The 13,742-nt window shown below is 53.0% G+C and overlaps 1 protein-coding gene across 19 annotated transcripts in view; it reads left to right on the top strand.

Moving 5' to 3' along the window:
• LOC149325704 (polyamine-transporting ATPase 13A3-like) overlaps nucleotides 1-13,742 on the top strand; it is a 783,814-nt gene that overhangs the window by 270,144 nt on the left and 499,928 nt on the right. For all 19 annotated transcript variants that reach the window (XR_016286322.1, XR_016286321.1, XR_016286323.1 and 16 more), the window contains one exon: nucleotides 4,907-5,062. Coding sequence is in view for 16 of the 19 variants with exons in the window: in XM_089563621.1 (XP_089419747.1) it covers nucleotides 4,907-5,062 (156 nt within the window). In the remaining 3 variants the exon portion in view is untranslated. The remainder of the gene's footprint in view (nucleotides 1-4,906; nucleotides 5,063-13,742) is intronic.

The raw sequence follows: 13,742 nt of genomic DNA, 5'->3' as shown, positions 1-13,742 counted from the left end.
TTATGCTAGTCGAACACTTACGCGCTCCGAGACCAATTATTCTACGACGGAGAAAGAATGTCTTGCAGTGATATGGGCCATCTGCAAATTCCGACCGTACCTCTGCGGACGACCCTTCCGTGTGGTAAGCGACCACCACTCCTTATGCTGGCTGGCAAGCCTCAAAGACCCCTCAGGACGCTTGGCTAGATGGAGCTTACGCTTGCAAGAATACGACTTAACAGTAGTTTACAAGTCTAGCCGTAAGCATCAGGATGCGGATTTTCTGTCGCGCGCGCCTATCCCAATCAATACCGAAGAAACCACCGATGATTTTCCTTTCCTGGGCTCCGTTAGTACCACCAAAATGGCACAGTTTCAGAGGGCGGACTCGGAGTTGGCGCCGCTCATCGATTACATCGAAGGCAGTGAAGCTCCCATTCCGCGTGTTTTTCTTCCAGGGCTTCACACCTTCACTGTACGGTCTGGTGTTCTCTACAAGCGAAACTTTGCCAACAGCGAAAAAGTGTTTCTACTTGTCGTACCATCACAGCTGCGGTCTGAGATCTTGAGTGCCTGTCATGATGCACCATCCGCCGGCCACCTTGGAGTCAGCCGTACACTCGCGCGGATTCGACAAAAGTATTATTGGCCCAGGTTACTCCCATCGGTGCGGGCCTACGGAAAAACGTGCCGTGAATGGCAACGTCGGAAGACTCATCCATTGAAATCAGCCGGATTTCTTCACCCCGTCGTTCCACCGAAGACCCCTTTCCAACAAGTGGGCATGGACCTTCTTGGTCCATTTCCGAAGTCTTCGTCTGGAAAGCGTTGGATAGTCGTTGCGACTGACTACCTCACACGGTACGCTGAGACCACGTCTCTTGCCAAAGGCACTGCTGCTGAAGTGGCGCAGTTCTTCGTCCACAACATTGTCTTGCGTCATGGATCACCCGCCGTTGTTGTTACTGACCGCGGAACTGCTTTCACGGCCCGCTTAACCCAGTCCGTGATGACTCTCACGCACACGAGCCATCGACGTGCTACGGCGTATCACCCGCAGACAAACGGGTTGGTAGAGCGACTCAACCGCACACTAGCCGACATGCTATCAATGTACGTTGACGTCGAACATCGAAACTGGGACACCATTCTGCCGTACGTAACGTTTGCGTACAACACCGCCCTGCAGGAAACAACCCGACTGACCCCCTTTCAGCTTGTCTTCGGTCGGCAGGTGACCACTCCTTTGGATGCTATGTTGCCCGTCGACCCTTACTGCGACTCTGACGCTGACCTCGACGTAGATACCTTCGTTCAGCGTGCTGAGGAAGCGCGTCAACTGGCCCGCCTGCGCATCCACCGTCAACAGGAGACTGACGCCGCTAGGTACAACTTTGGGCGCCGTTTCGTCAGTTATGCGCCCGGCGACCTTGTGTGGATTTGGATACCTGTTCATCGCCGCTGGCTCTCTGAAAAGGTGCTGCTCCGATACTTCGGCCCTTACGAAGTAGTGCGCCGCATCAGTGATGTGACTTATACAGTTGCTCCCGCCCCGACAGCTTGTTCATCGCGCCGGTCGCACCGAACTAAAGTCGTACACGTTGTTCGCATGAAGCCTTACCACGACCGGCTACCTGACTGAACTGCGGTCCACTGCCGCTGTGTTCTACCCTTTCGCTGACTTTTCTCTCGTAGCCGCATCGCGTCGATGCTGCAGAAGAGGGGGCAGTGATACATGCATTCGAAGAGACAGAAGTAGTGCATGCACTACAAGAGGAAGAAGTTAGCTGGCTCTCGCGCGCGCGCTCGAACCACTGAGGGACCGCCGCTGGTTTTTCGTCGCTGCGCTGGTGTTCTTTTTGGTGTTGCACGCTACAATATCATTTTAATTGCGGGAAGACGAAAGCCGTTTGCGACTCATTGCACTGATTTGAATTTGCCGCGCTTGAATTCCTTTCACGACAGAGGAGCACAGCGTGGCTACAGGAAGCAGGGACGTCACGCTGCGCATGCGCAGTGCGTCGGCAGTTGTTGCTTGGCGCCGGATCACACTGCTTCGACGTAATTTCGTCTGATGTGACGTCATTATTCACTTTTCCTCGTTTTTGAGCAATTTTTGCCCAAATTATAGATCTTTCTGTGATCTTAAGTACTAATTACGCTTAATTACACATTTTTCAATCTAATTTGACACAATCCAGCGTTCTTGCGCCCATTCTGTGATTATTTTGACTATGCTATGACGACTTCAGGAGGATGCAACGTCACACCGTTCCCGTCGCTATATCCCCGCCCGTGCTATATGGACGCATTTCGTTGTTTTTTAGCTATGATTGGCTGTTCTTAATTAACTAATCACTCTACAGCCATCAAAGCTGGCGCCGGGGTTAGAGTTCGTCCTCCCTACCTGATGCTGCCATTCGTTTTCTCTTATCCTGATTAGTTGCCGCGTTATTCGTGGAAGACAGCGTTACGCAGGACCTGACATTGGCCGCGAGTTTGAGCGATAAACGGCTTTCGCCTTAAAGGCCTACATGACCGAAAGTTTACTTCGGCTAATTTTGCACTCGATATAGTTTACATGTTATTAACAATATTTATATTTAATATTAGGGCTGTGAAGCGTCTAGAATTTTAGTTAGAAGCGTTCAAAAACCTCTGTAGCAGACGACGCAGTCCTCTAGCGGCGTGCTGGACAACTAACAAACCTGACCGGAAATAACGCACAATTGAGACACCGGCATCGCCGGCTCGCCAGTTTCAGGCGTTCTGAAGTGAGTGCTCGCCCGTGGTAAGCTCTTCATCTGGCGCGTTTCTGGCTGTTTTCACTGCGAAGCTCGATGGTATCCGAGAAAGATAAACTGCTGGCATCATGTCGACAAAGTGCGTGGCCGCGGAAAGGAATACGAGGAATGCGGAAAGCGCCATGCATACCTCTCGGCCACTGCCCTTCACCCCTGATCTCGAAAGCTGGTGTCAGCTGTCTGGAGCCCAGGTTTTAACACGAATTCCCCTTCCTTCTTCAAAAAAGATAATGGTGGGTGACTGACGCTTCTACCTCGCGCTAACCCCTTTTGTGGGTTGGGCTTTGTCAACAGACCTGTCCCGGTCTACATCATGCATCAGAGCACGTACGTGTTTCTGGCCCGATCGGCAAAGCATGCCACGAACCGAAGGCTTCGAGGCGTTTCTAATCGGGAGAATAAAGAGGACAGGAAACCGCTTGTCACAAGCTAGCTAGGCCGGTTCAGAAGCTAAAGTGGACGGCTTTGCTCATCGAGCAACGCCCTTTTGACGGCACGTTCTTTACACCAGGCAGAAGTCTGCCTGGTGTAGGTCTGCTCCGTCAGAAAAGGAATCAACATACGCACGCGTTTATTGCGCGTACAGATCTGCCCAATGCGCAATAATGCCGTCGTGCGCCGAGTGTATCTGCTGCCTCGAAGATTTGCAGGCCGGGCTGAGAATCCCGGAAGGCCACTCGAGCGTTACTGAAAACGTCGACTTTCTTACTGCCTCACACCATTCATACTTGAGGTCGATTACAGGAAGCTTCAGCGTTACCATTCGAGGTGCGTCACCAAGACCCCAGAGAACTGAACGCATGTTATTTGAATGATAATATTTTCAAAGAATTTTAATTATATGTTTTGCATTATTACTCAGTCGATAGAGACACACTGCCTACGGTAATTTGCGCGGTGGGCGTATACCGTCGACTGGGGTCCAGCAACCACGTCGTTCTGCCCGGCTGTGTGGTCTTAAAAGATTAGAAAAACTTTTCCGTTCCTGCAGTACACGGGCTTTAAGTGGTTCTAGGTAAATACTGTAATGAACGCAGCGAATAAGTTTTTGTTCATTTCAATCGGCATGCATTTCGAAACGCGCAGTGGCTTGTCCGGTCGAGGCGCTCTATCGGCACCGCATTGATGCCGCGGTTCTCGAAGAGAAAAATGTATATTTATTTTGTAACCAAAATTTTGCTGCTGGCATTCTTTCCCTTAACGCAGCGCTTAATTCTCTTGAGCTCCGTTTTTAGAGATCCAGCTGTTTTTATTGATTTACCTCGCGTTCACAGAACCTGTTCCAAATTTCTGTGCACAGGCAAGAATACCTTTCGATGGGGGAGAAAAATGAGAAGGAAAAGAAGAACGCCGGTCATTTTTTTTTATCAAGACAACAACTATATTGCACGCACAGCAGAGCGCACATGTGCTGTTGGCACGCGAGTGCCCGCTAAAAAAAGCCGACTTTATAATGCAAGCACTTCTACTTGGCCTCCATTTGAATATGCTTCCTTCCTCCGCTATGTCCGAACTTTGCACAAGCTGTAATCAAATACTGCCAGGCAAACAAGGCTCACTAGCACTGTGGCGCGATCATTCTCGCTGAGGTTGAGCCAGGAGTTTTCTAGTCTACTACAGCAAATAAAACGCGTTTAAAACATTTTCTAGGCGTTTCGTCCGTTTTAAGATGTGTGTTTTCACGTGGAACGAATATTTGTCGCACAAAATGCTGCACGCGCTACTGGTGCCAGCGCTTTGCTCAAGCCGCAACGAGCAGACGCTCCGAACCTGTCCGGACTCCAGTCTCAAACATGCGTCACTTCCGGCGGGTGGCAATGGCGCCCGTTTTTCCAGTTTCGATATTGAAAACTCGAATTTTTGCGTGCCTTTTTCACCGTAGCTGCTCGAAACTGGAGCGTAATGTTTTTTGGGTAGCATACTACGGGGGTGCACTATGAAAAAACAACCTTTCTACGGTTCGAAAAATTTCGGTCAAGTAGGCCTTCGAGCAGTTACACGTGTGGGCCTTAGACCCGAGAGCACCGCTTTGTCGGTGTTTGTGGAGAACCCACCGGCGTGTCGCCTGTAAGCTGTGTTTCCAGCGATGCTCGCTCACGCGAAGGTGTCGCTGTGCGCAGGCGAGAGTGCGCCCGTGGTCAAGAGCTCGCTGCTGCCCAGCGGCGAGGAGTTCTCGGCCGAGAACCACTGGCGCCACGTGCTGTTCGGCGGGACGCAGGTGCTGCAGACGCGCTACTACGGTGACAGCCGCGTCACCGCCCTGGTGGTGCGCACCGGTGAGTTCCCTCCCAATGCGGCCGCACTACTGCCCTTTATTCCTCGTTTATTCCGTTCGTTTGTTAATTCATTTTTAAGGCAATTGACTTTCGCAGGGTGGGAACACAGAAAAATCGATACCAGTACCGACATCGATATTCAGAAAAAACTGACGCCAAAACAAATCATAAACAAAACGCATCAGCAATAAAAGCAGGAATCAAGAGAGGAGTGCAAAAGAGGAGCAGTCGTCTAAGTGCATTAATGTTTACGGACAATTACAGGCACAAAATTAAATCTTTCGTGAAGGAATTAATACTAATAACAAAGAGCATCAAGTCGGTTATGCTAATAAATTCCTAACTAGATAGGAGTCAGGAACGCAGTACAAAAGTGAATGTCGCCGTATACTACAGTAAAACTTATTCGTTTTGAGCTAATTCAACACGGTTGCATTGAACTTGTTCACCATATTTCCTTCTCCTCTCTCAAGTAATATCACTGAGGCTTCTAGTTAATGACGTCATATACTCCAGTGAAACTTATTCGTTTTGAGTTGATTCACATCAGTTGCATTAAACTTGTTCACCTCATTTCCTTCTCCTCTCTCAAGTAATGATCACTGAGGCTTCTAGTTAATGACGTCATATACTCCAGTGAAACTTCTTCGTTTTGAGTTGATTCACATCGGTTGCATTGAACTTGTTCACCTCATTTCCTTCTCCTTGTGGTGCTCCGCTGCGACCACGCAAAAACCTCAACAGTGGTGACTCCGGCCTAAGACATGACCGACCCCAGCAACCTACCGCCATCAGGCGGTCTTCCGCCTGACGCTACCTTGCGCCCACGGGACGTCGCAGCTCTCCAGCTCCGCCTACCAACATTCTGGCCCAAGTGTCCGCAGACCTGGTTCACCCAAGTAGAAGCCGTCTTCCATCTGCACCACGTCACCTCGGAGGCATCTCGGTTTCGTCATTTGCTTTCCAACCTGCCTTCGGAGGTGGCTCAAGAGGTAGCGGACATCATCGCTGCACCCTTGGGCGATACCCCGTACCAGCGACTAAAGCAGGGCATCCTGGACCGCACCACGGCGTCCGAGAGTGCGCGCCTCCAGCAGCTGCTCACCTACGAAGAGCTTGGAGACCGCCGCCCCTCCCAGTTACTCAATAGTATGCGGCAGCTCCTGGGCGAAACCAATGCAGACCCGAATGGCGCACTGTTGCGGCAGCTCTTCCTGCAACGCTTGCCGCAGTCGACCCGCATCGTCTTGGCTGCTGCGGGCGACTTGACCCTTGACCTCCTCGCCCAGCTCGCTGATCGAGTCCACGACGCGACTTCTCCTTCCGTCGCCGCCCTCTCTTCTCCACCGGAGACCGCCGTCATTTCACGGTTAGAGGCCCGGATCGATCAGCTGGTCGCTTCTATCGATGCCCTTCGGACGTCCTCTCATGCCCCGCACGGTTTATCCTCAACACCACGCCGCCGTTCGTCTTCCCCGAGTGGTCCGCACTCGTCCAGTCCTCGCCGTCCGCGTCTCTGCTGGTATCACCGAACTTTCCAGCACAACGCTCGCCGCTGCACTCCACCATGCAACTGGTCGGGAAACGCGCAGCGAGATCACTGACGGCGGCGTGTGACCTCGCTCTTCAACCTGGCCGCCTTTTCATCGTCATGGATCGCATTTCTGGCCTGCGCTTCCTCATCGACACTGGTGCCGAAGTCAGCGTACTGCCGGCCTCCAAAGCAGACCGTGCTTCCAAGTCACATGGACCTACTCTTCGTGCGGCCAACTCAACCTCCATCGCAACGTATGGTCTCCGATCCCTCACTCTGGACATTGGCCTACGGCGCACGTTTCGATGGGTCTTCATCGTCGCCGATGTACATCAACCCATCCTCGGTTCCGACTTCCTGACGCATTTTGATCTGGACGTCAGCATGCGTCACCATCGTCTCATCGACAGCAAGACGCGCCTTTCCATCACTGGCGTTATATCAGCTGTCGCTTCCACTGGAATCCGAACTCTGCTTCCGTCATGCCCGTATGCTCAAGTCCTCGCAGACTTTCCCGAGGTCACGAAGCCTTGTAATTTACGTCAGCCACCCAAGCACGGTATCACCCACCACATTGTCACGCGTGGTCCACCTGTCGCAGCTCGCCCGCGCCGCCTCTTCGGTGAGCGTCTGGCTATTGCAAAACGGGAATTCGACCACATGCTCCAGTTGGGTATTATTCGCCCTTCATCCAGTAGTTGGGCTTCACCACTCCATCTGGTGCCCAAGAAAGATCCGGGTGACTGGCGTCCGTGCGGCGACTACTGGGCTCTCAACGCTCACACGGTCCACGACAGCTATCCCCTTCCACACATCCAAGACTTCACTGGACATCTGGATGGCTGCAAGATCTTTAGTAAAGTGGACCTTGTCAAGGCGTACCACCAAATCCTTGTTGAGCCGGCCGATATTCCGAAGACGGCCATCACTACACCCTTCGGACTGTTTGAGTACGTGCGCATGCCTTTTGGGCTACGCAACGCAGCTCAAACTTTCCAAAGATTCATCGCTGAAGTGACGCGTGGTCTCCAGGCGGTATTCGCCTACATCGATGACATCCTCGTCGCGAATCGTACTCCACAGGACCACGAGCGTCACCTCCGGGAACTCTTTCAACGCCTCCAAGAGTTTGGCTTGGTCGTCAATGCCCAGAAATGTGTCTTCGGCTCTTCTGAGCTCGAGTTCTTGGGCCACCACATCTCGGCGCTGGGAATTCGTCCATTGCCTTCTCACGTGCAGGCCGTTAAGGACTTCCCAGCACCAACTACCCTACGCAAGCTCCGTGAGTTCCTGGGCCTAGTGAATTTTTCACGGCGCTTTATCCCACACTGCGCCGAGCTTCTTCACCCCTTGACTGACCTCCTCCGCACCACGAAGTCCTCATCCTCTGCGATTTCCTGGTCTCCCGAAGCTCAGGCCGCTTTCACGGCTGCCAAACAAGCCCTCGCCGATTCAGTTGTCCTCATCCACCCTAGGACTTCCGCGCCCACTCGCATCATGGTGGATGCTTCCAGCGTGGCCATTGGCGCGGTGCTCCAGCAGAAGATTGACTCCGAGTGGCACCCACTGGGTTTCTTCTCTCGGAAGCTCCAGCCTGCTGAGACTCGCTACAGCGTATTTGGCCGTGAGCTGCTTGCTATCTACTCCACCATCCAGCACTATCGCCACTTCTTGGAGGGCCAGCCTTTTTACGTTCTCACGGACCATAAGCCTCTGGTGTATGTGTTCCGTACGAACTCTTTAAAGTACGTCTCCCTTGAACTTCGTCAGCTGGCCTACATATCGGAGTTCAGAACCGATATTCGACATATCAAAGGCACCGACAACGAGGCAGCTGATGCACTTTCACGCATTTCCACCATCGGCGTGTCTCCACCTGCTGTGGACTGGCCCTCCCTGGCGCGGGCACAGCTTGAAGACCCTGAGCTGCACGCCCTGCGTGACCACCCTCGAGCACTCCGTCTGCAGCTCGTGCCTCATCCGTTTGTGCCCGGATCACTCTGGTGCGACATATCATCGCCTCTACCGCGACCGTTCATCCCGGAGGCCTTTCGTCGTGCCATTTTCCATTCCCTTCACGACATCTGCCATCCTAGCATTCGGGCCACGCAGCGCCTCGTTACCCAGCGGTACGTCTGGCCGAACATTAACACCGACGTTCGCCAGTGGGCCCGCTCGTGCCTTGCTTGCCAGTCCACCAAAGTGACACGCCATACCAAGACTCCCCCTCAGTCCTTCCTGCCGCCTGGATCACGCTTTTACCATATTCATATCGACCTGGTTGGACCGCTTCCCCCTTCTCAGGGCTACAAGTATATTCTGACGATGGTCGACCGCTTCACCCGTTGGCCCGAAGCCGTGCCCCTTCCGGACATTACTGCGGAAAAGTTGCCAGAGCCTTCGTTTCGACGTGGGTTTCCCGCTTCGGCTGCCCCGGCATTGTTACCACGGATCGCGGCCGCCAGTTCGAATGCGCCCTCTTCACTTCGCTCACCCGGCTACTCGGCACTAAACACTGCCGCACCACATCGTACCATCCCTGTGCCAACGGCATGGTCGAGCGGTTCCATCGCCAGCTCAAGGCTGCCCTTACTGCGCGCCTGGATCGCGAGCACTGGGTAGATCACCTCCCTATGGTGCTCCTAGGCCTTCGCGCCGTCCTACGTCGTGACCTTGGCTGTTCGGCGGCCGAACTCGTCTTCGGTACCTCCCTGCGGCTTCCCGGAGACTTGTTCGTACCTTCGGCTCCCTCGTCCCAACCCCTGCAATACCTTCACCGCCTACAGGACTGTCTCCAGCACCTGCGCCCAGTGCCGCCTCGCTCAACTGCCCATCAAGTCTTTGTGCACCCGGACCTTGCTTCCTCGACGCACGTTTTTCTCAGGCGAGACGCTGTAAAGGCGCCTCTTACCACTTCATACGATGGCCCGTACCGCGTCCTCACCCGGACGACAAAGTCAGCGACAATCCTGCTCGATGGTCGTCAAGAGGTCGTCTCCCTCGACCGACTCAAACCAGCGTACCTCGAGACACCTCCCCAGGAGCTCCCCTCAGATGTTGCCGGCCCACCTGCACACCTGCTTGCCGCTGTGGCTAATCCATCTCTGCCCCGTCGGCGCGTACATTTCGCCGTTCCGTCTAGGCGGGGGGCCCTATAGCGCCGGCGACGCTATAGAGCGCCGGCGCTAAGATCGGCGTTACAGCGCGCGCTAGAAAGAGAATAAAGATGGACTGCGCGTGCTCGGGGCGCACGCCCGGCACGGGTGGTTCGGAACGAGAAGCCTGCCACGCTGGTCGTCTTTCTGTGGTGCTCCGCTGCGACCCCGCAAAAACCTCAACATCCTCTCTCAAGTAATGATCACTGAGGCTTCTAGTTAATGACGTCATATACTCCAGTGAAACTTCTTCGTTTTGAGTTGATTCATATCGGTTGCATTGAACTTGTTCACCTCGCTTCCTACTCCTCACTCATTTCATTTTTCTCCCCCTGGATCCCTTCCCCACACTGAGTGGCAAGTCGGTGAATTTAAACGCCAGCCTAATTCTCTATTCTTCGCTCAAAGAGCTTCTTTCGCTCATCGCTAGGCCACTGTTCTCGAGAAAAATTGATACTTAAAGCAGTCACTAGGCGGGAAGAAAAGTGATTTGAGATTGCGACATTGTCTTGTAGTGAGCCTTGACGAAACAAATGTTAGTGCACAAACAAATTTGTAGAAAGCGATTCCTTTGGGTGATAGATGCCATGAAAAAATGTTACTGACTGACGTAGGTTCATTGCTGTAGCAAAGAAAACGAACTGCTTTGTTTTGTAGCTTTTTAATTTGGTTATTGGTTGCTTCGGTAAACGTATCCTGGGAACAGAGAGACGGCGACTGATGGGTAAACTTGGGGAATGCAGTTTTTTGCACGCCCAAGAACGGCTAGTATCGTCTAAAACTTATCAATCAAGATTGTTGGTGAGTCGCTACTATTATTATCTTGAAATTATGAGGAGACAAACTCGGAAAACAGTAACTGAACCAAGAGTATTTAACATGTGACGCATTCCCATGTAGGTTCTTTTTTTTAAAGTTATTCGGCATCCTCGACGTATTACGCCATGCAGTAACATTTTTTACAGCCGCGCTGTATTGTGTAATAAGCTATATGTTTTCATTTTTGAGTGCAGCAAACAATTATTCCAGCGTAGTTCAATGCGATCTGGAATGAATGTCTTTTACGATTTCGTTAATATTGTTACGGGGTAGTTCCGCTTGGGATTGCAGACAGGGCGGACACGAAAGACAGGGCTTTCAAACGACAGGCGTTTACTGCAGGCACCAGACGACACTGTTCGGCCGTCGTCTTCTTCAAAACTCACGAGCTTCGTCTTCGTCTTTCCTGATGCGCATATCAGTGCATGCACCGCCTAATGCAACACTACCCCGCCGGCTGAAAAGCACCGTCCCGGTGCGAACTAGCCCAAACCAGGGTCCGTGTAGTACGGCTTGAGGCATGCAACATGGACCGTCTCAGTGCGAGGTGTAGAGGTATGGCGTGCAGGATTCAGGGGTGCAATTTCGTATGTCACTGGAGTCATTTGTCGCAAAATACGGTAGGGTCCTGTAAAGGGGGCAAAAACTTTTCCGAGAGGCCCACGCGGCGAGCTGGGGTCCAAAGCAGCACGAGAGAGCCGCAAGAATACTGGGGGTTGCGATGACAGGAAGCATAGCGACGTTTCTGGGAGTGCTGGGAAGCTGTGAGTCGGTTACGTGCAACAAAGCGGGCAGCGTCATCTCGGGCTACGGCGTCACGAGCATATGAGCTGGCAGTGGCGACTGAAGGGAGCAGGCTGTCAAAAGGAAGCAGAGGGTCACGGCCGTATAGAAGATAGAAGGGGGAGTAGCCGGCAGTGGTTTGACGCGAAGAATTGTATGCAAATGTCACAAATGGCAGCGTGATGTCCCAGTCGCGGTGGTCATCAGAAACGTACATGGACAGCATGTCAGTCAATGTCCGGTTAAGGCGTTCGGTAAGCCCGTTCGTCTGTGGATGGTAGGCAGTCGTGAAAGAATGACGAACGTTGCACAACCGCAGGATCTCGTCGACTATACGCGCAAGAAAGCAACGGCCACGGTCGGTGAGCAGTTGGCGGGGAGCTCCATGCACGATTATAACGTCATTGAGAAGGAAAGCAGCAACATCAGTTGCACAACTGGTTGGTATTGCTCGTGTGACCGCGTAGCGTGTGGTGTAATCAGTGGCCAAAGCAATCCATTTGTTCCCCGATGCGGACAGCGGAAAAGGCCCTAGAAGATCCAGACCCACACGAGAAAATGGGTCTATGGGGATGTCGATCGGCTGCAGAAGTCCAGCTGGTAAAACTGATGGCTTTTTCCGGCGTTGACAGCGGTCACAAGCAGCCACGTAGCGGCGGACGGCGCACACTGTCGTATGTGCGAGAGACGCCGAGATGACCCGCAGTAGGAACGTCGTGAAGCTGTTCAAGGACGGCTGTGCGTAGGTGCTGAGGGACGACTAGTAGAAGGTCGGGACCATCAGGTCGCATATTGTGTCGGTATAAGGTGCCGTCGTGGAGCACAAACAAATGAAAGGAAGGGTCATGGCGATCGGCGCAGAGGCGATTGATAATTTCGCGAAGCTGAGGGTCCTGGCGTTGCTCTCGGCGAATGTTGGAAAAGTCAGAAATAGAGAGCACGCAATCTTCACTGTCACATTCAGGTTGGCTTGGCGGGTCGACTGGATGATGGGAGAGGCAATCGGCGTCTCGATGCAACTGGCCAGACTTATAAACTACTGAAAAATTGTACTCCTGAAGGCGCAAGGCCCAACGTCCAAGGCGGCCAGTAGGGTCTTTGAGTGCAGAAAGCCAACACAAGGCGTGGTGGTCAGTGACTACGGTGAATGGCCGTCCATACAAGTAGGGGCGGAACATCGTAATGGTCCAAACTAGGGCTAAGCACTCACGTTCAGTGACGGAATAATTCTGTTCGGCCCTAGAGGGGAGTCGGCTGGCATAGGTGATGACGTGAGGGGAGCCGAGCCGACGTTGTGCGAGAACGGCACCAATTCCATGACCACTTGCGTCGGTACGTACTTCTGTGGGTGCGTATGGATTGAATTAAGCCAACACTTGCGGACGGGTGAAGTACGCAATAAGAGCGGCGAAGGCGGCCGATTGTTCGTGGCCCCAGGAAAAGGAGACGTCTTTTTTCAGAAGCTGCGTGAGCGGACGGGCGATTTCCGCGAAGTTTTGTACAAATCACCGGAATTATGAGCAAAGTCCGAGGAAGCTACGCACGTCGCCGCTAGATTGCGGTATAGGAAAACCACTTACAGCGCGAATTTTGTCGGGGTCCGGCTGAATGCCATCGGTGTTGACCAAATGCCCTAGGATCTTGAGTTCCCGGCGACCAAAGCTACACTTCTTGGAGTTCAACTGAAGGCCAGCTCGTCGGAAGGTCGCAGAAGGTCGTCAAGGGCACTAGCATATTGTGGACGCAGGTCAGAGGCAACCATGGCAGAGATGCGGTCCTCCGGACGAAGTGACGGGACAGGTTGTGCAGGTACCTCGGCGTGACGGTCGGACAGCACTGCAGAAATAGTAAAGCTGGACAAAGGTGACAGCTCGGCAAGGAATATGCCCTCCGGGAGAACTTGCGAAGATATGCTGAAGTTGAGTACGGGGATGTAGGTGAGGTTGTTCTCGAGGTGTACATACAATGTTATGAGGTAGGGCGATGTTGTGTTGTAGAGTGACGTCGGTGAGGGGGTTGACAACGTAGTTGCCGTCAGGGAGGGAGGGAAAAGGTGACATGGGCACGTATACTGCCGCCTCGGGAGGTAGGCGAGTAAATGTACTGGAGCGGAGGCGAGGCTGGGAATGGTCAGCACTAGGGTCGGGAACACAATGGGGCAGGGCTAGGAGCAGAAGTCCGGAGGAACAGTCGATGAGAGCGGAATGGGCTGTTAAAAAGTCTAGCCCTAAAATGACGTCTTGAGGACAAGTAGTAAGGACGGCGAAGAGCACAGGGACGTGGTGGCCGGCAATACTAACGCGCGCAGTGCACATTTCGATGATGGTAGCAGTGTTTCCATCAGCAACAAGAACTGTCGAGGTGTTAGTGGGCGTAAGAATTTTTTGAA

This window comes from Amblyomma mixtum, chromosome 10, assembly GCF_055824585.1.
Source record: "Amblyomma mixtum isolate Tamu chromosome 10, ASM5582458v1, whole genome shotgun sequence".
Lineage (NCBI taxonomy): Eukaryota > Metazoa > Arthropoda > Arachnida > Ixodida > Ixodidae > Amblyomma > Amblyomma mixtum.
The sequence above is the reverse complement of the archived record's forward strand: the minus strand, read 5'-3'. Positions and strand labels throughout refer to the sequence as shown.